The sequence below is a fragment of the Lemur catta genome, chromosome 6, assembly GCF_020740605.2.
Source record: "Lemur catta isolate mLemCat1 chromosome 6, mLemCat1.pri, whole genome shotgun sequence".
Lineage (NCBI taxonomy): Eukaryota > Metazoa > Chordata > Mammalia > Primates > Lemuridae > Lemur > Lemur catta.
This window is the reverse complement of record NC_059133.1, coordinates 98,917,800-98,932,264: the sequence shown is the minus strand read 5'-3', so window position 1 is coordinate 98,932,264 and position 14,465 is coordinate 98,917,800. Positions and strand designations below refer to the sequence as shown.

The 14,465-nt window shown below is 51.7% G+C and overlaps 1 protein-coding gene across 7 annotated transcripts in view; it reads left to right on the top strand.

Annotated features, from left to right (window-relative positions):
• Positions 1–11,006, top strand: part of ERC1 (ELKS/RAB6-interacting/CAST family member 1) — a 486,124-nt gene extending 475,118 nt beyond the window's left edge. For all 7 annotated transcript variants that reach the window (XM_045554665.1, XM_045554663.1, XM_045554660.1 and 4 more), the window contains one exon: positions 5,863–11,006. In XM_045554665.1, the coding sequence (XP_045410621.1) occupies positions 5,863–6,000 (138 nt within the window). In that variant the 3' untranslated portion in view covers positions 6,001–11,006. The remainder of the gene's footprint in view (positions 1–5,862) is intronic.
• Positions 11,007–14,465: the final 3,459 nt, after the last annotated feature.

Here is a 14,465-nt window from a genome sequence, read left to right as displayed (position 1 = left end):
TGAAATCTGCTGAGTTTCAGAAGCTGGAACACACCTTTCCCAACTTCCCCACAGAACCCTCAGCATTGCAGAGCCGCACAAAAACTTCCTGTCTTACGTGTGCTGCTTGTGCTGAAGACACACAGCAGCCCCCCTTATTGTGGGGTGAATGCCCAAAACCACAGCTGGTACCGAACTCTGTATATACTAAGTTTTTCCCTATGCATACATAACCTATGGTAAAGTTTAATTTATAAATCGGGCACAGTAAGAAATTAACAATAACTAATAATAAAATAGAACAATTGTAATAATACTCAGAATGGCATGCAATTTAATATTTATGAATTGTTTATTTCTGGAATTTTCTATTTAATATTTTCAGACTATGGTTGACTGCGGGTAACTGAAACCATGGAAAGCAAAACTGCAGATAAGAGGGGACTACTTTATTTTAAAATAATGAGGTACTAATCCATTTCGAGATTTGTTTTCACACCGTTGCTGTATAACACGTATGTCTAAATTTTTCGTTTGGTCACTTCACATTGCCCCTAAGTGATCGAAAAGTTTTAACAACAAATTCTTGTACTCTTTTGAATAGACCTTTGCAATCAAAGTCAGCAAAATAGAAATCCTTGTTTTAAAAGTAATTGCAGTTTCACAAGAGAGGTTGATCTTTGAGATTTTTTTCAAGAAATTTTGGCCTATAATGGATCGAGTAAGTGCCAGTGCCATCTCTCCCTGCTCAGCCCCGCCCACGTGTAAGGCGAGCGCGCATGCGCCTGGAGAACAGCCCTACTGGGAGGGCGGCTCCCGCGGAGGAGGGGACGCTCCCTTCGCCAAACGTGTTGATTTCCCGACCCCTCTATTCCTAGACACCTTTTCCCCGCCGGCCCAGCCCCTGCCCCTTGGGAAAGCGTGCCTTGTAGTCCTGCTCTGCCCCCTCGTCTTGCTCCACGGCTTCCAGCGCCGCTCTGTCCTCCGCGGGCGCCGACTGTCTCCCCTGTGGTCTGCGCCGCCTGACGCTGGCAGGCGACAGCCGCGTCCCGCCCCGGCGCGCACCTAGCGCCGCCCCACGTGCTTAGTGCTCCGGCCCTGCCTCGCGTCTCCGTCGCGCCCGCCGTTGCCCTTTGCACTCACTCCGGTTTGTCTCCGTTTTCCTGGTAAGGAGGTGTCTGAACCGGAGCGCGGTGCCCTCGGCGTGGCCGAGACGGGGTGATGCAGTGGGGCCTCCGAGGGTCGCCCACGCCCGGCCCGGCCGCCTGTCGCCCCGATCCGGCGGCTCCCGGGTTCCTGAGCCGTGGAGAACGGCCCGGCGCACTCCCACCCCGTTCCTCAGCTTTTACTGCTTTTCCGTGTGAAATGACCCTTTTTCTGTCCTCTACTGTCAGCCGCCACGTTCTTCCAGAAGCGCCCCCCCCCCGCCCGAACAGAGGGCAGCGGCGTCTGCGTCCCCTTCTGCGTGGGCGTCTCTGGGCGGGCTCTGCATGGAGTGCTCAGCCAGTTCTTTTCACAGTTGTATAGAGATGCGGTGCACACACCATAGAATTTACTCATCTAAAGTGTACAGTTCAGTAGAGTGTTCTCAGAGTTGTGCAACCATCACCATAATCAATTTTCCAACATTTTTATCACCCCAAAAAGAAACTCCTACCCATCAGCAGTCACTGCCAGTCACCCCAGCCCACCCCAGCCCCAGCCCACTGCTAACTACTTTCCGACTCTGCATTTGCCCAGTCTGAGATTTCATAAGGACAGAACCACACGGCATGTGGTCTTTAGGGACTGGCGTCTTTCACTTAGCACAACGTTTCACGTTACGTGATGTACATGCACCAGAGCCGCATTCCTTTTTACTGGCCAGTCAGTTAATACTTTTTGAGTGGATATTCTATGTACTTCTATTTGGCCCTTCTCAAGGTTTTAGAATATCAGAATTATGCCTTTAAAAATGCACGCAGCTTTGAAGGATATTTGCATTACATATTTGTATTTATATTTTTTACTGCAAAACCAATGTTGCTTGTGGTGTTAAATCAAACAGTACGGAAGCATATGGAGTAAAAGTGAAACCCCTTCTGTCCACTCAAATTAACCACTCTTAATAGTTTTGTTTCTCCTTCCATACATTATATTTATTTGTGTGTGTGTATGTGTGTGTATGTATTTTAAAATCTTTTTAGGTCCGAATATATAGCTCTCTCTTGGCCTCTTGTTGGACACTGAGGTCGTTAATAAATTTTTGCTCTTACAAATTGCCTTAGTAAACATGGTCAAAGGATATATTCAATTAAATTTGGTTGATGAGACCAAATTGTTCACCAACCTATATTCCCACCAGTGCTGTTGAAGAGCACCCACTTCCTTAATCCCTTCCCAACAATGGTTGTCCACAGTCTTTGAAAGTTTTGCCAATGGGATGGGGGAAAAAATAAACCTATCTTGTTTAATTTGTATTTTCTTAATTATTAATGAGGTTGAGTATCTTTTATGTGCTTAGCCATTTGTATTTCCTCTGTGAGTTTTTTGTTCATGTCTTCTGTCTGTTTTTCTGTTAGGTATTTAGGCTCAGAGCACCACTTCGTACTATTCTGATGTCTGTCGTTTGTCTTTTTGTTTCTTCTCTTGTTTTCCAAGCCATCACTTGTATTTTAATTTAATTTTTCTGTCTTCCTTTTTTTCCTTCCTTCCTTATCTCACTCTGTCGCCCCAACTAGAGTGCAGTGGTGTCATCACAGCTCACTGCAACCTCAAACTCCTGACCTCAAGCGATCCTCCCCCATTGGCCTCCCAGAGTGCTAGGATTACAGGTGTGAGCCACCATGCCCAGCCTTAATTTAATTTCTAGTTCTCTGTCTCCACGCAGATGTTTTAAATTTCTGTGTAGGTTTGCCTTTTTTTTAATGACTTCTGAATTTAAAAGCATTTATCCTCTCCCTCTCCCAAAAATAAAAAGCACTTACCTGTTCCCTAGCCCAAGATTATAAAAATATGCTCTGAAACTTACTTCTAATACTTTCAAAGTATAGTTTTTTAATTTAAATCTTTAACCAGTTTAAAATTTATGTTCATGTATGTTATGAGCAGGAATCCAACCATAGATGGGCCCAGTTGACCTAATACAGTTCAACGCTTCCTGAGGATATTCTAAATCCCACTGATTAGTGTTATCAATACAATCCTCTTCTAATTGGTATACTTTTATAGTATGTTTTACTATCTGGTAGAGCAAGTCTCACATGATTCTTCTTCTTTTAAGGTATTTTTCTGGCTCGTCTTATATATTTATACTTCAGGACAAATTCTGGAATCAATTATCAAATTCTAAAACAGCCTTTGGGATTTGGTTTGGAAATGTATTTACAGTAGACTTTTAGGTGAAAAAAAATTGGTTTACAAATAATCTATATAATATCATGGCCATTTTGTTTCTAGAATGTATGTGTATATATAAAAACAAAGTCCCAAAGAATATATGGCAAAATATATAGCAGTGCTTATCTCTAGACGATGGCAATATTATAGGCGATTTTTTTTTCTTGGTGCTTTTCTTTCTTTTCCAATTTTTTACATTATTTTTATAGCACTTTTTAAATCAGGGACAAATCCTGACAAAATGTTATTAAACTAACATGTGTATCCGTTAGTAACCTCATGATCATCTCCTTAATATAACAGAAGACAAATGAGAATAAAAAATATTTTGTGGGAAATAATATGTGACTTGTAGAGAGTGAAGTGCAGAGACCTGGCTCAGAGTATAAACCCAGTTATCTAGAATATTCCTGGGGAAGACTGAGATGGGACGTTGAAGCAACCCAGCCCACAGCCTTCCGTCTTTGCATGGTTGACTGCGGTTCCACTACAGAGACTTGAGGGTTTGGAGCCTTTTGACTTAGCAGCATCCTGGGTTTTCTGTGCAGCAGGTTTATGAGGCACCTGGCCTCCCGGCTTTCCCCGCTGAAGAGATTCTTATTCGAGTGACACAGCCAGACCTTGAGATGCACCAGGACTCAGCATGGCCTAAATCTAGCCCCTGAATGTCCTGATCTTTTAGTCAACATTTAGCAGAAGGGAGATTGCTAGGCCTATTTCTAACTCTTCAATATATTCAAAGAAACACCATGCTAATTCTTGGCTCAGAGCATCTAGATGCTAACAGCAGTGGAATCAAAACTTGATTCTCTTTGCTTTTCAATCGTATGCTCTCTCTGGGTGATCTTATCCATTTAATAACATGAGTAACAAAAATTATAACATCTAACATTTATCAAGGTTTTTCCATGTGTCAGGCATGGCACCATACTCTATATGACTATCTCATTAAATCCCTGAAACAACTCTATAAGTGTTGTTATTGCCCCATTTTACAGACGAGGAAACCAAGGCCCAGGAGGTCAAGGTCACATAAACTAATAATTGGCAGAGCTGACATTGAAACCCAAGCTGCCTAACTCCACAGCCTATGTTCTTAAATATTTTTAATTTTTAAAAATACTGCACTCAGTTTTTAATTTTCCTCCTTTATTCCTTAAAACCTGCTCTGGTTCCTGTATTTTCAGTCTTATTTGTCCAATTTCTCCAGCTAGAATTGTCAAAAATTATCCCTCACTTAACTCCACCTCTTGTCACTCTTGCTTTTGAGAAGTCTCAGACGCATGTGTTGTCCCCACCCTCCCTTGGCCCTTCCTTGGTCTTCGCCCTCCCTGACTCCCACCTGGGCTGGGAACAGTACCCTCCTTTGAGGTATTCTTCCTTCCACGCAGTCTAACCAGTTTTCCGTATCTTCTAAGAAAGGGAAGGTGATTGAGCCACCGTACTGTTTAAAAACTCCTGGACTTCTTTTTTTGTTGTTGTTTTATTTTAGGTTTTGGTTTTTGAACCAGATTAAATCTGAGATCCCAGGCTTTAAATACACAGTCTGGTCCTATTGCGATTTTTCAGCTCCGTTTCTTGTCATTCTCCACCCAGTCCCCTCCCTGCTACAGCTGTCCTGAGCGCTCCCTTCTTCCTGAGGTCCGTGCCAGGCCTGTCCCGGCCCCACGCACCTGCGCTGGTCTCTTCTGCTCAAAACCTCTTCTCTGTGTGTGTCTCAGACAGACTCCTGTTCAGCTGTCAAGACCCAGAGCACCTCCAGTAACCTCTTCTCGGACTCGTCCGCGATGAAACAGTCATTCTTATGTCTCCCCCGTAGCTATGCTGGGTGTCATTTATCTGTTTCCATATGTTGCCTCAGTTAACCTAAATGCGCCTTCAGGACAAGGACCAAACCCATTCATCTTTCAGCACCTCACACATGGTAGCACTCAATAAATGTTGGTTAAAATGCCTGAAGGAATGTTAAAGAGGGTGTTAAAAACAACATGAAATTAGAAACATACTTACTCCTAAAAAAGGGACTGTTTTATGTTTCTCAAAGTAATCTCTTTAGCTAACTTAGCAGGCCTAAGATAGGGGTGGTCTAATGTACTGAATGAAAGTGGCGCGTAGGAGAAGCCCTTTAAACCCGGGTTCCCAGCGCCAGCACCCTCTGCGGGTTCAGAGTCTACCTGGGATCACCACGCCCTCTCCCAGCGTGCTGTGAGCCTGGCGTCCGGTGGACGGAACTTTCCACTAGAGTAAGGGGCTGGGGCCGAGGTCCCCACTCTGCGAATGATTGGCTTTGGGCCTTGGACTAGCCACTAACTTCTTTGGGCCCCATTTTCATGAAGAAACATTTGATATTTCCTGTACATTTTTCTTGTGGTTAATTTTGATGCAAGATTTCACATAGATAGTACTTCTCTGTGTCATTTCTTTACTGATGAACAATAATTCTTAACTCAGTACAAATAGAATTGCTTTGTTTTACCTGAAATCCATCTCTCCTTTCCCTTTCAGCTTCAGAATGAGCTAGAAAAAGGTGAGCGGGACAATGCAGAACTGCAGGAGTTTGCCAACGCCATTCTCCAGCAGATAGCAGACCACTGCCCCGACATCCTGGAGCAGGTGGTCAACGCGCTGGAAGAGTCCTCCTGACCCTGCTGCACGGAGAAGCCCGAGGTGGGCAGCCAAGGAGCCAGGAAGGGAGAACTGCGAGGAACAGGCCCCCAGAGCCTTCTTGGCACCAACCACTATGCACCACGTCCTGTATTGCTCACTTGAGGAAGTGTGATTCCAGCACCGTTTCTCATCTGTCATCTGCCTCCGCCTTTCTGCTTTGGATGTGGTCTCTACACTAATTTTCCGCATGTCCAGGGTGGGTCAACAGCTGAGTCTCTCTGAAGAACTGCCATCCGGTCACTGACAGTGGGAACCGGAAGCTGGTGGCTGTGCCCTACAGGGGCTTCGGCAGAGAGCCCTCTCTCCTCCTGTCCTTTGTTGTGAGAACAAAGCCTGGAATCTCCTCGGAGTTGAACAGGTTGAGAGAATGCCTCACGCCAGACCGAGAGCTGAGTGTTCCAATATCACAACAGGTGCTTTCTCCTAAAGGGAAAAAAAAAATCTCAGAAAGAGTATTAGAAAAAGGGAGAGTGGGGAAAGAGTGAACAGGGACAAAGAGAAACCAACTCCTCTCGCTGTCTCTCTGCTTCCTTCCCACGTGTGACGTTTGTATGGGGAGCCGGGCAGAGACCTCCCCACTCCCCTCCCTCCAGTCCGAGCCTCCGCCCGGCTCCACTCTGCCCTCAGCCAGCTGTCAGGAGGATGGCGGGAGCAGTGACCGCAGGCTCTCTGTGTAAGACCTTTGACCTCACCATAACTAGTTGTTAAATAAAATGTCAATGGAAAGAGAAGAGAGGTTTGACACACGAGGCCCTGTCATCCCTGCCTGCAGCTTTGCCCCTCTAGAAGGTTCCTCAGGCTCAGGCTGGTTTCCCCCAAATGTCTCTGGGATGCCGCCTGCCCTGCCGGCACCCAGGCCTGTGCCCCTGCAGGCAGTGGGGGCTGAGGTTGAAGATCCATGTCGTGCCCTTTCAGCTTGCTCTTGACTCGCCCTCTCAGAACCAGCCTCGTGCATGCCTGGAACCTTCTTCTGGCGCAAGTGAAGGTTTCTTATCCCATGCATTCATTTCTCCATTCTTTGATCCCGAGGATATTTGTGAAATGCCTGCTGTGCACAAGTCACCGTGTTGAAAGTCTCTCTTCAGTGAGGGAGCGGTGTCGTGGGTTCCACGAGGTGTGCCTGGTTGCGTCAGAGCAGCGAAAAGCACATTACTCCCCTCCCCATCTTAATAGAAAAGTCTTTCATAAGTCAGTATTTCTCATCGCTCATGATAAGGGAATTGATAGGTTTGAGGGGCCCAGTCGCCTTGTCGCCTGCGGGGTACCATTTGGCAATTGAGGATTTTTGCTGTTCGCTGTTGTTACCCTGAGGGGCTGTGGGTGGCCACTCTCTGCCCATCTGCACGTGCCTCGAGGGCTCAGCAGCTCCCCGTTTCAAATCAGAACATTGACCCTGAAGTTGCAAATCCAGTTGAAGGTGTTGGCACTTTGAGGGGCATTTTTCCCAAGCATAGACAGTGGCCATCTCAAATAATCAGGTTCCAAGAACTAGACCACCTAACCCACATCTAGCCCTTCAACCACCTCTGCCAGCAGTAGCCCACCAGACACTCACATCTTCTGAGGGGAGTTGCTGGGCTCCATGTTCTGTCTCACAGTCTCCCCTCTGTCCTTCCCCAGTTACTCAGAGAATTTCGTGCTGCCTGTAAGGTCAGCACAGCCATCGGTGCAGGGCCTTCCCGCCACCAGGCCTAGATGGTCCAGTTAATCTGTGTGGTCAGCTCTCCTGCCCCCCTGTCCCCTGCTGTAAAGCAGCCCCTCTCCCCGTGAGAGGCTATGGGTGCTCCTTACCAAAGGTCCAGATGGACTGTGCTCGTAAACCTCCCACTGAGATGCTTCCTCATAGCCAGGCTGGCCGGAGGGGGCAGGGGCGAGTGGTAAGCAGTGGTCACTTGTGGTTAATGAGCTAAAGTCTGTGCATTTATTGCACTGCCCATAAGTAGGATAGAAGCCCCAAGTACTGCGGGGCCGGGGTATTAGGATCTCACTGTGCCCACCATAATATAAAGAACTGAGGTGTGACGACAGCTTCCCAGGAATCGGCAGAGCAGAGAGCAGGGGAGGCCGTGCCTGAAGGAGCGGGCTGGCTGTCCTGCTGCTGGTCTGGTGGGGACGACGTCAGACTGGTCTCCCCACCCCCCACCTGGCCCTGGTTGTCAGGCACAGCACCTGCGCCCTCACCCATGCAGCGTGTGACCGTCACTGCGCCTCCTTCCTTCTCTCGTTTCACCCTCCCCGTTACTTCCACTCCAGAAAACTTATGGAAGCCCTTTGTGACAAGTGCTTCTGAGAAGGAAAATTCCTGGGACAGACGTCTCTGGGCTCTGTGAGCAGCAGGGAACCTCCTTGATCCTTCTTGGGCTCTGATCTGGCATCTGAAATGATTCGGGGACTATTCGGCTACAGTTTAATGGTAAACATGTCCTGCCTTTGTGTTGCAGGAGCAAAGTCAATACAGTTTCTCACATTCAGAGTATCTTATTTAATCTGGACCGTTCATAGAGCACAACCCTGATCACACTAGGGCTTGTCATTCCATGACCCTCTTCTGGTATTCACGGTTTCACAAGGTCACTTAGCTGCTACTGACAGTAGGAAGCCTTGAAAACTCACTGCTGGGTGCCTATAACCCCTGCCAAACTCCTCCGTTCCACTGGCAAGTCTCCTTGCCCTTTAGCACCTCAAGAAACACCCCAAATCAAGGTCATCATAAACAGAGCGAGAAGAGTGTGTGTGACCCAGCCTGGGGCCCGTGACTGAGGAGGTACAGTGTAAGTTTCTCATCTCTCATATACCTCTATCCCAGGTGCCCATTGAGTTCCTGATGAAGTATCTGAATTGAAATTTTCAAGGACTTGGATACCTTTTGAAATGCAAAAGATTTTAAATGGGCTTTAACATATTAAGAAATATGAATGGGAATCCCCAAATTCATCTCAGCTCTAACCATTGTCCTTTCACCCTACAATCAAGATCTAAGTCATTCCTCTCTTCCTCACCCTCGGGCTTTAGAAATACTAGTCAAGCAGACTGGGCCCAGGACCACCGTCAGTGTCGATGGTGGCAGTGCCATGTGCCACTTTTGGTCAGTTAAAGTCTGTTTGGCTTTCCGTGAGGAGCTCATGGCTCACCCTCTCCCCAGAGTGAGAGAAGAGGAAGGAGAAGTCATCACAAAGTCCTTGTCAGCTGCTGAGGTCGTCCCTCCCCTGTTAATGGTCAGGGTTGTGGAGGAAACCAGAATATGTCACTGCAAAATACAACTTTCTAAGCACCCCATCTGTCTGCATTTGGCTTTGCCGCTAGAGAGTCCTGCTCCTCCGGGAGCCCTCCCGCCCCGCCGGGCCACCTTACTGAAGCACAGGCCATCCACTGGCCACCCTCAGGTCTTTGCAGGAAGAGCCACACAAGGACCACATCTCCTGGAGAGTCAGCCCTCGGTGGCATTTCCTGCGTGCCAGTGGACCCAGCCTCAGCAGCACCAGAGACTGTCCTGTCTGCCCCCAACCTCGTGTCCACCTGCAGGAGTCCAGAGCTGTGGGAGAGGGACAAGCAGAGACAGACTGCGGAGCCTGCAGGGCCCACCCCCCGGGTTCTCGGGAAGGGACTCGAACTGTTCAAAGCTTCAAAGAGAACCTGGAGCCCCCCAGGTGAACCAAGGGAATACATAGGCAAGAAACACGTGACGTGGAAATCCTTCTGAACAAAATGGCTGTCTTTACCTGCTCTTTTTAAGCAAAAACTGTTTCCAAACTTTTTAGTGTCAAAACTGTAACCAAGTGTCTCCTGATTTTCCCCATTGTGTTTGGCGAGTGCTGTGACCCTGTCGTAGTTATTTCTCCTCCTGACTCGGGGGAGAAGTGGTTTAGGGATTGATTTGGGGGAGCGGGTTTTCATCCCATCCCACCTCCTCTTCTGTCTCTCTGCTTGTCGATATTGTCTGTGTTATTCAGAGAACTGGGGCAGTTATGTTGTGTCCATTATTGAGATTATTAAAATATTAAAAAGTAGTTGTAGAACTGAAAAGTTAAAGAGCTGTGTTTTAAAAATGCAAACCAGTGTCATGTTAGCCAAGGAATTCAAGCTATGGGGCAGCCAGGCTCCTCGCCCTCCTCCCAAGCTGGCGGAGGTGGAAACACAGCGACCACACTATGGGCAGGTGACTGCCTGGGGGAGAGACGGCTTCCGAGTAAAAGGAACGCGAATCTGGGGGCCAGAGACTCAGTTGTGCCAGGATTTTCCTATCCATCCTCAGGACCTGTCGGTGGAGGTTTCACAGTTTGTGACCCTAGAACCACCCTCACCCACATCGGTCCCGGCTCAGTGTGCCTAGTACTCTGTGGTAACCTGGGCTTGAACCCAAAGCCCACACCTGGCAGGCCGCGGGGCCTCCCTCCTGCCCACTTGGTGCTATACCCTCCCGGGGCCCGTCCAGGATGGGCCAAGCGCGGCCAGCCTGGAGCCTGCAGTCCAGGTGGGACGGCGCGTCCTCCCATCCAGTTCCTTCTGGCTTCAGGCCCTAGAGTGTTGCCCGGTGAGCTTTTTGCACCTCAGGTCTCCCAGGCCCGGGCCCCAGAGATGCCACGGTCAGGAAGGGATGTGAACCCTGCTGAAGCCAGAGAATCTGCCCGCGGGCCAGAGCCAGCCCTCTGGGTCCCACCTCCTTTCCAGGCCACACCAGCACGGCGCGTCCGCGGCGCAGCTCGGCCCGGCCCCGGATCTGCCCCGCACGTCCCGTGCCTGGGCTGCGGGAGAGAAGCGCGGGGTCCTGCCCGCACGTAGCTTGAGTTCCTGACGCGAAGGCGCCGCTGCCTTCAGCTGTGCGTGCGTCCCCGCCGCAGCCGCGCCACCGACAGGGTGCCGGTACCAAGAAATTGTGTTATATTCTACTTGGCCTTGACAATTACTGTAAACACTTTGTTCATTTTTTCTTTTTTATTCACAAACTAAATCCATCAGGAAATTATAAAGTTATTTAAAAATGATGTGCTGTGTCCTTTGAGTCTCACCCTCGATCATCCGGGCGAGAGTGTCCTTAAATGCTAGAGAGGCAGGAGCAGCCGGTGGGCCCCGCGAGGTCAACCCCAGCGGCGGGACCGAGAGCCCGGGCCGCCCGGGCCAGCGGGTGCGAGGAGAGCGGGCCAGGCCCGCGTCTGGTCCCCGGCCGGAGGGTGGTCGCGGGAGCGTGGCCCCCTCCCCTCGCCCTGGATCCCCGGGGTGCAGCCCCCTCAGCGCCTCTCACGGCCACCCAGCGCCCGGTTCCTTCACACCCCGAGGCGGAGCCAGGTTCTCCATGGCGGTCTCGTGTCTCCGGAGCTTAGAGGCAGTTGTCGCGGACATCCCGCCCTGAGAGGGCTGTGCTCGGACCCGGGACCAGGCTCGAGCGGGGTGTGCGGCCGTGCCGGCCCGCGGACGGGGCAGCGCCAAGAGGACAGGGAGGCGAGACCCCGCGCTGCGAAATGGTGGTCACGCCCCCGTGGGTACTGGTCTCGGGCCTTATGCGCAGTCAGGAATTATTTGCGGGGATTCCTTTATGAGAATTACTTTTCTGCTTGGTTTCATTTCCGTGTCTATCCCAGGAAGGAAGCAGAAAGCCTGCCTCCTGCGTTCCCTGCCCCTCCGCGGCCCTCCTGTCGCCTGCCGGGCGCCGGGCCGGGGAGTCCCGCGGATTCTTCCTGCTCTGCGCGGGCCGGGTGTCGCCCCGGCCGCGTCTGCAGCCAGAGCAGCCGTCGGGGACGCGGGTGCTGGGGGTGGCGCCGGAGGGCTGGGGTGCGCTCATCTGTCTTTGCCATTTATGCCTTCACTCCGTGGCCTGCCAGCACCCAGCTGCAGACGAGTGGGCGCAGAGACCGCGGGTGCGAGGAAATACGTGCGAGAACTCGGAGCCGAGAATTCCGTCCATTGACGTGGCTTTTTCTCAGAGTTGGGAAGAGACCACGACTATTTGATTTTTGAGGTGTCATATCTCAAGCTGCTTCAAAGACGACTGAGAACGGGGTAGGCCCTGGGGTGGGGAGGGGTCCGGGGAGGCCGGTTCGGGACCCACGAGCTTGCTGGGCCGCGCCGGGCCCCTGCCTCGCCCTCCCCGGGGTGACTGAAGGCCGCCCTCCCCCGCGCCACAAGCCACAGGTCAGAACGAAGATAACGGAGGATTATATCGTTCCATTTTGAAAGCGTAAAATCGCTTTCTTCGCGTCTGCAGTTTGGTGGGAAATACCCCAGTGTGTGTGGCGGGGCGGGGGGAACGACACGGCCGGCAGGAGCCGTCCCCGCGGCGCGGGGCGCTTGGGCCCTTCTCCCCGTGACGTTTGACGTTTTCCTGAGAAACCGAGGGCGCCCCCCCGACGGCAGCCGCCCGCCGCCCACCTTCGCGGCCGTCCTGGGAGGCGGGTGCTGCCCTCCCCGTTCTAAAGAGGAGGGCGGAGTGGACAAAGGAGCGTCCCAAGGCCAGACGTCGGGAAGGGTGAGGCTGGAATCCACAGCCGGCTCTCTCCGACGGCTGCTGCTCCTTGACCTGCCGCCGCCGCCACTTCTCGGGAGTGTCGGGTCTGGTGGGGAAACTGATCCCGGCGAACTGGGGCCGGAGCAGGAGAGCAGGCCGAGCTCCTCCTCACGGATCTCCAACCTGGACCTCGAAAGATGGATTTTGCCAGCACAGGAGTTCAAAGCGAAGGGAGGCAAGAAAGACAACACGAGCAAAACCAGGGGGCGGGAAAGTGCGGGGGTGCGTGGGATACGCGTGGCGTGCGGCGGGGAGGGCTCTCGCTGCCGGAGAGGAGGCTGCGTGGACCCAGGTGGTGACAGGTCCCCGGTGTCCTGGGAAGGGGCCAGCCCCGGAGACAGCCTCACAGCCCCAGTGGTGCCAACCCCTCCCCAGCTACTGACCAAGAAAATCTTCCCCGGGGGCTGATAAAAAAGGGGAAAGACCACACAGCTGGGCACGTCCACTTTGGAAAGTTACCAGCCCGGCCGACCCGAGGGCGGCTCCCCAGGCCGCAGGCAGAGAGGCCCCTGAGGACAGTGCGGCGGATGCCTCCGTCAGGCAAGGAGGAGGTGACACTTCTTAGCATGACCATTCCTGCATGGCAGGCAGGCGCCCTTTTCAGAGATTATCATTTAATCTTCAATTATTCTGCACAGTAGGTGTCACTCACCACTGCTTTTCTGATGGACAAACTATTAGTACCAACCAGAGATTAAGTTGTCCAGTTGCACAGCCCGCAAGTGAGGGACCTGGGCTCAGAGCTGGGTCCCTCAACTCCAAACCTGCCTCTGGCTCCAGACTCCCTGCCGCCTTGGAGGGTTCCAGGTGTCAGGGCACATGGTGGCTGGGGGTTCAGAGGACAGAGGGAAAGAGGATGCCTGGCTCGATCACCATCAGGGCAGATAAGTCGCCACAGGACTTGGGGCTCTGTTAGGCTCTGGGCACCATTGATTTCCAGGAATCCACTGATAAAGTGCTGTGGATGTTCTCACCTGCAGGCCCGTGATGGAAGGGAATGAATGTGCAGGCTTGGCGATGCCACGCCAGCTGTCCCGCCCCGAGACCATCCCCTTACTGTAGCATCTGGGCAAGAGCTGTTCCCTGCAATAAGAGATGGCTGCAGGGTGACTGGGGACACCCACAGCCTTGTACTGGCGCCAGCTGGGAAACTCTCTCCTTCTCCACTGTTGCTGCAGGCTCACGTTCCTCCCCCTTCCTGAATTAGCGCTCAGTCCTGTCCTGGCTCCTTCTGGTCCCCCTCCAGGGTCCCAGCCTCTCCAGCTCCTGCTCTCCTCGGCCCTGCTTCTGAGGGTGAAGAACTCGAGCCACGCTCCTTTGAAGAGGGAGAGTTGGATGTGTGCAAAGAAAACGTCCATCAAATGTCTGCAAAATTTCCACACCAAAAAACCACCTCTAGCATCTGATAGAATTCACACACAAGAGACAGTTCCCGTTTGGTTCATCGTGGGCTTGAGTGTTTGTGATGATAATTTTATTCTTTAAGGGGTTGCTGGAAGTGAGGCTGTGGGGGGAATCTGCAGTCTTAACCAGCACTTGGAGCTGTGTGCAGAGGCCGCGGCTCCGTGTCCCCAGGTTGCTCGCTGTGGTGGGCGCAGCACAGGCCTGTGGGAACACAGCCCAGAAAGCGGACTCCCTTGAGCCGGTGCTCCCACCCCTCCCAGCAGCAGCCAGGGCCAGGCCTCGAGGCAGCGGCCTTGGGCCTGCAGGGCAGGTTCCAGGGTGAATGGGGTAACTGGAGGTGCGCCACATTTTTCCATCCTGAAGTTTTTCTTTCATTTTTATCCTAAGTATTGAGGTCTGGCTTTTAAAAGGAGCCATCATCTGGCCCTTTAGGGAAAAAGAAAGCACAAGAAGCCAGTCAGCCTTCCTTGGGCGAATGTCATCCCTGGGTCTTGTGGGGTTGGGCCCAGGAGGGGCTGTGCGGCCCCCAGGGAGGCTG